The sequence below is a fragment of the Pangasianodon hypophthalmus genome, chromosome 5 (genome assembly GCF_027358585.1).
Source record: "Pangasianodon hypophthalmus isolate fPanHyp1 chromosome 5, fPanHyp1.pri, whole genome shotgun sequence".
In the NCBI taxonomy this organism is placed as follows: Eukaryota; Metazoa; Chordata; class Actinopteri; order Siluriformes; family Pangasiidae; genus Pangasianodon; species Pangasianodon hypophthalmus.
The window spans coordinates 16,043,317-16,054,814 of record NC_069714.1 but is presented as its reverse complement, the minus strand read 5'-3'; the positions used below and the strand labels follow the sequence as shown (position 1 = coordinate 16,054,814).

Genomic DNA, 11,498 nt, shown 5'->3' with positions numbered 1-11,498 from the left:
TCTCATATTTTCAGTGTGAGGTTAAGCTGATTTACCACAAAGACATTTTATTATAAACTTTACCAAAGGTCCGGTGCTAATAATTCTGGAGCTGACTTTATAACTTTCCTATGATTTACTTTTACTTGTTCAAATTACTTTCAATATTTCAAAAACTCACAAGACAACTCAAGAAAGAAATGAGACCATACATGATACCATACATTGTGTATGCATTCAGTTTTATTGAAGAAGTAAGATATTAAGTGGCACCATTTTACCACTTCAAAATGTACAACAAAATTGAAACATTTATTCAATCAGGATACAAAAATACACATCTCAGTGACTTTCATATTGTAATAAATAGTTAATCATGCACCTACAATAAAAAGGCACAGAAAACAGTCACTTAGTAGTCATAAGAATTACCAACTACTTTACCAAAAGATCATCCAGATATCAATACAAGTGACTACTGTAACATTATATCCCAATGGTGAAAACACATACACATCATTTGTTTAACCTTAATAAATATGCAAATGTTGTATATAGCTATACACATAGTTTTACAAATTAAACTGTGCCATTGTAAACACAATGTAAACAAATGAAACTCACATCGCACTTCTCATAATTAGATCATGTCAGCGATATGCTCTAGAGCAATCCTGCTCTAAAAATTTCTCGTGTGAATTGGTTTTGAAAAAATCAGGCAGTATACAGCTTTATGTACACCATCTATAGATACGCCCAAGCTCACATGAGCCAGAAGTCTCATCAAAAACACACTCAGTCTCATGGATACACTCTTGAGAGCTTGTTCAGAGACAGATACACATGAACATGTGCAGACAAAGTAACTGCAGTTTGAGAGGAAGACTGCACTTGGGGAAAATGAATGCAAATGAAACCACATACGAGGCACTGTTATTCTGAGGTCAGTTAACCTGCTACAGTTGAGAAATGGTAAATCTCTAAGGCCAAATTTTTCAGTACTCAGGAGCTATCAATCCCCTAATTGGTGAAGGTGCTATAGCCAGAGGTCATGAAACCATTACATGTATCTTAGTTTTTTAACAGTTAGCATGTATGGCACTGCACATTGTTAAAATTGCACTGTAGGAGTTTCTAGAAAGAAATGCACAGTCAGCTGATGACATGCTGTATTTGCATCATTGGCAATGACTGTGTGGGGTAAATCACTTCCTCATTGTGTAAGTAGTCTTTGACACCTTTCCAAGGCAATGCATATCTGTTTATGAAGAGTGAAATTAAAAGGATGAAAATAACACTACATTCACTATTATTACATGTGACATGCTTTGAAAAAAAAATCTGTTAGGTTCCATTAGCACCCTAAAGAGTTCTTCAGTTTGACCCTGTTGGGAAAGGCTCTACACAGAAACCTACAAAAGAGGGGTTCCCCTTAAAAAGTTCAGAGTAGAAAACCTTTAGAAAGCTAAAGAACCCTTGAGGAACCCTTTTTTTCTATGAGTGTAGTGTGAAAGTTTATATTATCCACAAATAACATGTTGGTTAAAAATTAGAACCACACCGAACCAGGCCTCCTCCCGTTTCTCCTAATAAATCCTGTCCACTAACAGTTTTCTACACTCTTAGGCACATTAACACACTCATATTTTGGAGGTTCGGAAAACAGTACAGTTTGTTTAAGAGTTAGATCATAAGAGGAAGCCAGCCATCCAATCTGCAGTCAAATGTATGGCCATTTTTTTTATTTAATATCCAGCTGTATTATTATTTTTATCTGAACATTTGGATATTTTTATTTCCATATAATTCACACAAATTTCCTTTCAAATTCGTCTTTATACAGAGTGCAAAGTTATTTAATGGATACTAAAATCTTCATTAAAAACCATTTTGAGAATAACTATGTTATTCTATTATTATTAAGTATTTTGTTGGGATCCACACCATTTTTTACTAAACCAACATTCAGTACTCTGCCACCCCCTAGAGGGAAATTTTTGATAAGACATAAACCCCAGGCGAAACCTACATAAAGTTGTAAATGACATGACTTGATTGAGGGTGGAGGGTGAAAATCTCCATTATAATGAAATAAAAGAGGCACAGCAGGCAATTCTGCTAGTTCCATAGTGTGTCTAATAGAACATCCAGTTGTCTAGCGAATCCTGGAAGCACAGTTGAATACAGAGAACCAACAACTTGCTTAAGGAAGATTTTATGAATTTGGAGAGAATATGGCATTTCCACGATCCCACCTTAAACTAAAATAACTAAAATAACATGAGTGCATGAATTGATTTCTTGTTTTCCATGAAAAAAAATCACATAAAGCTTCATAGAGAAGAATATGTATCAAAATAAATACAATATTGCACCTTCAATAGAATACAACAGCACTTAACATATAAAGGTGATTACTAAACATTATTATAAATCACATCTGTATTATGGTGCACTATACACAATCAAATGTGTAAGCTCTATATAACATGTTAGCATTAATCTATACAAACCATTTCCTTACAACTTGAACTAACAGTAGAGACTGTTTCAACATATTTACAGTGCATATATTAACCAACAAAAACCTCACTTATACTTGTATACCCTGTAATGCCATCAACTTAACAATTTAGTTCTGGGTGTCTTATCAAACATATACTTTATCCCTATTTTGAGGAATGACAATTATGAGAAACTTATGCAAAGTTGCAGATCAACTGCAATATCTTATGACCAACACAAGATTCTTATTGCAAGTAAAATATCTAAATGTTCCAAATAGGTCTACAGTCAAAATGCAGAAAAGTGATTCCATTATTTCATAAATCTATTAAGAACTTCCACACTAATATTCTGATACTTAAAATTATGTTCTTTTAAAATTTGCATACTAATGCAAACTAAAGAAAATGATTTCAAGAAAATGTATGGGGCACATTCACTTTTGTAGTCACTTCGATGTATTCTTCCTTACTGATACTTTAAAGAACTGATATTTCTGTGTTACTCAATGTCCTAATCGAATATAAATCATAGATGTCCTACAATAAAGCACACTTTTACAATAAATATGATACATGACACTGCTCTTTGACACAGAAGTCTCATGCAAACAAATATATAGAAATGAAACAGCAGTCTAGTAAGACCACAGGGATGCTTCAGTAGTAACAAATGGTATCATACTAAAGTCATATAAAACTTGTTCAAGTGTTAATTTGTACAATAAAAAAACAACACTAATCATGCAGTGAAATAGATATCCAAAATCAAGCAAATTCTCCATGCATCAGAATGTCACTGCTTCAGGATACCCCATATTCAACTTTCTTTCTGCACTGAAAAACCATTTGCTATGATTGCAATTTGAGTACAACTCTTCAGCAGCCATTTTCCTGTCTCCTTAAAATGTAAACAGTGCTGTCGAAAGAAGAATATTGCTGACACATCACGTCTCCATCCTATTGTAGCCATCCACCACAAGGCGAAAAGCCAGCAAGCTATTACATGGCCTTGCTTCACCCACAGTGAACACTTTATGGAAGTCCTGTTTTGCTACTTGACTCTTTTTAAGATGCCAGAAGTTGCCTCTGCAATGAGAGTTGCATACCTGATTGTGCCATCAATGCAATAAGAAATGGCTTTTTTTGTAAATCTAACAACCACCTGAAAATATTCGACCACTACAATTCTTTTGGCACCAGCACTCGTACTAAAACAACACATTCGCAGGTTCTCTAAAGCTATGCTAAATCACAGGGAGGAAACCCCTCATTACCGAGCTCATCCAGACAATGCAGCTCTGTAAAACGTTCACTTCTCCTGAAGGAAAGGACTCCTCGGGCCTCACAGGTCCACCATGGCGCTCTTGGCCAGCTCTTTAGTTCCCTGGAGAATTCTCTTCATATGACCCACCTTCGAGATCCCCAGATCCTGTGCAAATAATAATGGCATATTTGCAGTTCGTATCTTACATGTATAAGAAAGAAAGAACATCAATTTGTCACAGTACTAAATTATTTTTATAATATAGGATATCTGTTTAGGTTGATGTGTATGTAGCTACAGACTTTAAGTGCTAAAGTGTTTTTGTTATGCCTGGTTTGAGTATAGGTTAAAAGTACTGTATATTTATACATATAATGAATATGAAAATTACTAAATAAATATGTACTTAGACAGACATCTATTGGCAAAACAACATAGCAGTGCTTCCTCCTTTTACAATGCAAAATTTTAACACTGTTACTATATAAAATATTTTTATATATTTTGAAAGGCTTCACACAAACTACAAATTAACTGGTATCAGACATTATATATATATATATATATATATATATATATATATATATATATATATATATATATATATATAAATCATTTTTTCACCCTAAATAAAAAAAAGCAATAAATATAAAAAGTATAATTTGCATGAATTTCTCAAATGTGCACAACCTAATAGACAACACAGATCATTTCCAGATAAATTATAGGTGCATCTATATATATATATATAATATATCACCAAATATTAAAACAACGCATTTCAACGTATCCATAATTATCATCCTGGAATGATCATATTATACTGGTCATGTATTATATGAGTGGTGGCCTGGGGAATCCTGACAGATGTCACTGCAGCTGAATTCTGGCAAACAGCTAAAAATTAAAAAAAAAATAATAATTCACCAGTTTTTTCCCAGGCCGCCACACTTCATTATGGTTTTTAAATTATAGGTATCAAAGTATGTTATAGGTAGAAAACCTGCTTTTCTTGGTCATTTTTGGCTGTTTGCTAAAAGTCAGCCGCAGCAACACGTGATGGGTTTTTGCAAGGCTGTCACACGTCATCTACATTTTTTTTTTATCATGAAGACTGTTGATACATTCAGCACAAATAATAAATGAATAACATACAACTGATGCTACGATAAAGACATTGGAGAAGCCAGGTTGCAGATGAGGTCTTAATTAGTGGATGTATAAGCGGTATAGACAAGACTTGTCTTTTTGGCATAGTTCTGCTAGTGTGATTTATGTGACATTTGACACAGTACAAGTATGAAACCTTAATATAATCAACAAGTGCAAATGATAAGAAAATACAATGATGTGAAAATGGTCAATGATGTTTTCAGCTACTGGTTTAAGTATTAATTCAGGAATATATTACATGGCTATGCAATTGTATTTCAGTTTGGCAGCAGATTTGCACTTGTTAGATACATTTCATCTAGTCTCTTCTTGTTCCTGCCATGTGACAACACACACACTCTCTCTCTCTCTCACACACACACACACACACACACACACACACCTTGTTGTACTCAAAAAATAACACGAACAGAGGCATGCTCATTCACATCTTAGTAATTGACACCAGTGAACTTACGTGTCTATAACACACAACACGAGCTGATGCATGTGTCACACCATGCTGCAGGTGCAGTCACGCTTTTAGCTAACCTCAGTGTGAGCGGATCTTCCCTCTCCACCTTTTCACCTCTCACTGACTCTATTCTCTATTCTAATCTCAACACTTTCCAAAGCTGCATCATGGCAGGGCCACAAACAGTTAGTTAGCGTGTAAGTAGGTTCAAGTCCCAAACGACACTTGCACAAAGGAAGCCAAGCAGAGCAGTGCAGCACAAAACAGCAAACAGGGTCAGGTAAAAAGACAGAAAAGATACAGAGACAGAGTCAGTGAAAGCTAAAGGAAGAGAGATAAAGTTCTGCTTATTCTGAGGGACATTGTGAGGCACGAAAGGGGCGTGTGTATATACCTTCAGGTCCCTCCTCTCCAGGTGCAGGAGCTCAGAGCCGCGGATGTCGTGCCGGATGAAGGTGTCTTTGTATTCCCCCAAGCTGAGCTGCTCCAGCCAGGCGCCCACCTCCTCAGTGCCCCACCTCTGAACTACACAAGTCAAGAGCGACAAGGCCCCTTCAGTCTCCAAGCCCCGTATACACCGCGAAGGACATGAGCAAATGGAGTCAGGGGGCCGAAGTAAAACAAAATAAAACAAAACAACAACAACAACCACAAAGGGGGGAAGGAATCAAAAACAGAAAGAGAAGACACAGAAAGGAGTGGCAGCAGCAGCTGGCAAAAAGAGGGTTAAACAGGTTTTGGTTTGGTACGAAATCTCTGGTCACTGGCACACACCCAGAGGGTAATTTCTGGCATGCAGGTTATCAGAGTGGGACATTCACCACTGCATTCAGAGCAGACACAGGAGACAGCAGAAGAGAGAAACAGAGAGAGAGGGAGAGAGAGAGAGAAAGAAAGAAAGAGAGAGAGAGAGAGAGAGAGAGAGAGGGAGAGAGCAGGGAAGACGGGAGGTTTAAGCCTGTGCACCCTAATGATCTATGTCTTGACCCTGAACCATGGTTTCAACTGTCCTCTCCCATCCAGCCATACACTTGCTCATCCACAGGCAGGAAGCCATGCGTCAGATATTTTAATATATATATTAAGCTTATATGCTGACATCATCCCAGAACACTGAAGCACCAGGGGCAATTTCTGTTACCTGTATGCACTGATTTCTAATAGTTATAGTTTCCTAGAAAGCATATAATTTTGAAAAATATTTTCAATTATTGAGAAGTGTACTTGCTATTAAGTTGCAATTTATAAATTTCAAGAGTCCAGTGGTTTCAACCTGAATCCACTTGAAATATGAATTTTAATTTGTGTATGCATGTTAATGGTTTCCGTTCCATGAGTTTAGTCATAGTGGTTTGTGCCTGCTGTTCACGTGTGGACACATGAGACTGTATCTGACTCACAGGACAACATCATGTACAAAGGAAGTGCAGGATGCTCATGGATGGTTGGCTTGTATTGAGGACGTCACAGAACAGAGAACTCTTGGGGGAAGGGATACAGATGCTTCATGAAGATCTATGGCATCAAACATGCCTCATAGCACTGCCGTGATGGATTTAAGATTTCAGCCACATGATTATTTCACTCTGCACTGTGGCATTAGTGACAAATAGGGACACCTCTCAGATCAGTTTTGTTATTACATGGCACTATGGTATTCCTCTCAACTGCAAACCACAATCTGGCAACACTACGTTCCATAAATGCAATCTTCCAATGTCCATCTATGAAAATCTATGTGTGTTTAATGTCAGAACTGCCACGCAATCTTACCTGACTGTGGGCTTGACTTCTTCAGTGCTTTCTCTTTCTTGAACTTTGGCACAATACGGAACATGCCACTTCGGCTGTTTCTCTTGCCATATTCCAGGGAGTGATCCTATCACAAACATACAATTCAAGTAAAAATTTTTGCTCTCAGGCATGCTGGGCATGTTGATGGGAATGTTGGGTATGTTGGTGATGAGTATGTTCGTGTTGGGCATGCTGGTGTTGGGAATGTTGGTGTTAGAATGTTGGACATCTTGGTAACAGGTATGCCAGGCATGTTTAATATGATTATGTGCATGTTGGTGATGGGCATTTTGGTTTTGAAAATGTTGGTCATCTGCGTGTTGCGCATACTGGCGATGAACAAGCTGGTGATACGTTTTGGTGATTAGCATTTTGGTAATGGCCATTTTGGTGATGTTGGTAATGGGCATGTTGGGCATATTGTTGACAGGCATGTTTGGCATGTTGGACATATTGGTGCTGGACATGTCTGGCATGTTGGTGATGAGCATGTTTAATGTGATGTGCACGTTGGTGATAGACAAGCTGGACATATTGGTGATGGGACTGCTGGTGTTGAAGATGTTTGTCATGATGCTTGTCGAGCATACTGATGCTGGTGTTGTGTATGTTAGCAGTAGGCATGTTGTTGATGTGCATCTTGCTGATGGGTGTGTTGGGCATATTGGTGATGGACATGTTGGTGTTGGGTATGTTGGTGATGGGCATGCTGCTGATGTGCATGCTGGTAACGGCCATGTTGCGCATGTTAGTGACAAGTATGTTGGATGGCTGTGTCTAACAGAAACATAACTGTCACAGACTATTACACATCATGTGCCTAGAGTTTGTTTTAAATACACAGTAATAAGCTGGGCTCACCTCCTCATCATTGGGCTGGAGAATGTGGTAAAGCCACGGGATCTCAGTCAGTTTGCCCAACTCCACCTCAACACACTGCAAAGCACTGGACAATAACTCCTCATCAGGAGGGTCCAGTTGCTGTACAGACACAAATCCACAACATGAAACAGGACCCAACATCACAGTTATAGACTACAATGACCAAGCAAAAGTAAAATATAAACCCTTAACTTTCAAAATTGCCTTACCAATGACACTCGTCCCACTAGAAGTGACTCAGTCTCATTGTGCAGGGCCTTCACTGTGCTGGTCACCTCAATGGCTGTATTCCTGGTCAGACTCTAAAGGAAACATATACAATAGATTACATTAGAACAAACCTTTAGGCAAAGCATGTGTGAATAAGATTTATTATGACCAATGGTTTGATGCAATTCAAGAGCAGTGTACTACGTTAGATGGCTACCTCACCTCAGGGAACTTGGGGTGAGTTTTGTTGATGGCGTGAGATGCAGCATTGACAGCATGAGCAAGCTCTTGTTCCAGGAGTCCATTTGTCTTGGCTGCCTCACAGATCCTGGTGATGAGCTCCTCTGCTGCACGTGCACACATTTGGACAAGTGCGGCTTCTTCCTCACTGGCTAAATCTACAGAGTGCTGAGAGTACAGGTGTGGCCTCAGTGGAGGCTTGTCATACTTCAACTTGTCCTCCCAGGACTTCAACGTGTTCTCAAACGCCTGTTGGGAAAACCATGGCCAGAAAGTTCAACTGCAAGAAGCAGCACTTGGGTTTTGTCCAGTCTGCATCTGCACACTAACACTCACCCTATCTCTGGTAAGCATCTGGGCTCTATTCTTGTGCTGGATCTTAATAACTCCAGGAGGCTGGATCCAGGCTTCTCCATCCACTTGAATAGGCACTCCTTCATCTCCCAGGATGGTAATCTTCACTGTGCGACACTGTAGCAGTGATAGGAGTTTGACAGCATATGAGTATTTCAGTACAATCTAGAGGATTAATACAAATATGTATGCCACATTTTATAATGTGAAGTTCACCTGTGCAATACGGTGGTGCTGGAGCTTGATCACTCTGGACACAGCCATTTGCATACTCCCAAACACAGCCACTACCTCCAAGATTTTATCATCAAATGATGGAGCACAGAATATCTGGATGGAAAAGAAAAAAGCAGAGTACTGTTATTCTTTTTATTCATTCCATCTGTAATGTTGCACAGGGTACATGCCAGAAAAAAGAATCGAATCATTTTTGTTTAGATTTAAGCTCAATTGCCAGGAGTGTACTACTTTCAAAGAGGAAGCTTCGGTCGAAATTTCCATACACCATATAGATAAATTGTCTGTAGTGTGCACATACATTTTTTTTACTCCACAAAGAATGCTGTGTAAGTAACATATTTCTGATACCTATCGTCATATGTTAGGCAAAATGGCCTGAAGCCATTTACAGTTACAGTGAATTTCTTCAGCTGCCACAGGAGAATGGGACCAACACGAGCAATTTACTTGCACAATCCATTCAGTCCAGATCAAGGTGCAGTGGATGTGGAAACTCACTTGGAGACCAGGATGTCAGAGCAGTAGACAGCAACATTACAAATCAGATTTAGTGTTATAAGTGTTCTCAGTAGCAGGTAAAGGTCATTAGGAGCATATGTCTTCAGTGTGGTTTTGTGACCCGATTTGGTGGGGAGAAAGGTGGTAAGCGCCTGCTGTAGCGTACTACAGATATGTTCTTAGTTTTTCCACCACTACACAGCTCCAAGGGCCTCCTTTCTGAGTAGTTGCATATATCAGCAGACGTCTAAAAGCAAGTGACAATATACTGCATGTGGTTGGTGCTGTGAGCACAGCACCCAGTCTGTGGTCAGAAGCATCAGTTGAAACCGCAGTAGACAGATCCGAATTGAGTGAAGCCAGTTTGATGCTAGGCTTTGGATCAGCAGGTGCTTATTTGCTATAAAGCTCTGCCAACAACAGAAAGATTACTGAACAGGCTAGATTCTGTGTGCTAAAAACATATGGTCATGGAAAGGCAAGTCACTGCTTTTGAGATAACGTATTGATTCAGTCAAGTCTTGTCCTACATCTTGAATCTGATGAAGAACTGCTTAAGCATATGGTCATGGTCAGCTTGTATCTGACCACAGAGAATGTAAATGGCCACATTCAACACACCTTCTAACACTACACAAACCTCTGAAAAGTCTTGCATAATAAATGCTGACATGGAGCTGGTTGGGAGTCATGGGTATTGTAGTTCACTTGATTGCGCACTGGACTGGGTGCAGGTACAGAGACAGACATGACACTAAAAGGATCACAGAAGGATTGCTCCTCTTAGTGATGTAAGCTGTTCATCAATGTGTTGGGCTTAGTTTTGATGACAGCCTCACATTAGGTTGACTAAGATCAACACACAAAAATCCATAGTGAAGAATCGGATTTCAAGATTTAACTAAAGCCTGGGCCACAGTGCAAGATGTATACAATACTAACAATGCCATGAACAATGAACAATGCCAAATCCATAGCTGATGTAAATCCATGTCCAAATGGAGAGAGGATGATTAGGATATATACAGCAGATACAGGAAGAGGAAAGGTCAAGGATTATTAGGGACACTTACATCATCCTCTTTGGTCCCGCCCCAGAAGTTGGTTCCTCCTGCGTAGCTAGGAATGTTCAGCACAGCAATTCCCTGGAGACTGGGGAGCGGGATGTACTGTCCATCACACTGCAAAAGCCATCATACAAAAATAAAGTGCTCTGACTATTTTTAAAGCGGAAATGAGCAGCAAGCCATGGATGAACGTGAGTGTGTGTTTCCTACTGATTCACATCTATATACAGAACCAAACCAATGCACTGAGGGTGGCGTAAATAAAGATTACTATGTACAGCATATTAATATGTACTTTCTTGTCTTACCTCTAACTGCACTTTTTGCTCCAGGTTCTTGTAGGTTCTTTGCAGTAGCTCCTTCGTGCCTAAGACTCCATACCACATCATATTTTTGGTGCGACTCCTATCACAGGGGAACATGGGGATAGTCAAAAAACATTCATATCATCTAATAAGATGAAATAATATGAAATAGCCAGAGAGGAGAAAAAGTTCTGACCTGCATTTCTCAGGATGTTCTTCACGCTTGTTGTTAAACTCCAGTGAGATCTTGGCATCCAAGCCGATCCCAAAGTAATTGTTCATGACACACTTCTCCAAATACCCCTCTCTACAAGTATTACATGTAAGCATAAATATAAATATTGTATATAAGCATTTACAGGCTCCATAATTATTGTGAAGATGGAGAAAGAGGTTAGGGAAAAATGTCTTTGTGGTTAATTACTTTCAGAAATTTGAGATATGAGAAATAGAGAAATCTATCTAAGCTTTAACTGAAGGTAATTTATTAAAAAAACTCTTAGGAATAAAATCTAACTGAATCTAACCATA

General features: G+C 38.8%; 1 protein-coding gene across 8 annotated transcripts in view; it reads right to left on the bottom strand.

The window, feature by feature from the left end:
• Positions 1 to 204: 204 nt before the first annotated feature.
• dgkh (diacylglycerol kinase, eta) overlaps positions 205 to 11,498 on the bottom strand; it is a 54,034-nt gene continuing 42,740 nt past the window's right edge. For 6 of the 8 annotated variants that reach the window (XM_026910336.3, XM_026910344.3, XM_026910351.3 and 3 more), the window contains 11 exons: positions 11,164 to 11,274; positions 10,971 to 11,067; positions 10,669 to 10,776; positions 9,074 to 9,187; positions 8,840 to 8,974; positions 8,486 to 8,752; positions 8,263 to 8,355; positions 8,033 to 8,152; positions 7,151 to 7,256; positions 5,772 to 5,902; positions 205 to 3,915 (listed from right to left, as the gene is read on the bottom strand). In XM_026910336.3, the coding sequence (XP_026766137.1) occupies positions 3,829 to 3,915; positions 5,772 to 5,902; positions 7,151 to 7,256; positions 8,033 to 8,152; positions 8,263 to 8,355; positions 8,486 to 8,752; positions 8,840 to 8,974; positions 9,074 to 9,187; positions 10,669 to 10,776; positions 10,971 to 11,067; positions 11,164 to 11,274 (1,369 nt within the window). In that variant the 3' untranslated portion in view covers positions 205 to 3,828. The remainder of the gene's footprint in view (positions 3,916 to 5,771; positions 5,903 to 7,150; positions 7,257 to 8,032; positions 8,153 to 8,262; positions 8,356 to 8,485; positions 8,753 to 8,839; positions 8,975 to 9,073; positions 9,188 to 10,668; positions 10,777 to 10,970; positions 11,068 to 11,163; positions 11,275 to 11,498) is intronic. The other 2 variants (XM_026910356.3, XM_026910376.3) reach the window with 1 other exon arrangement.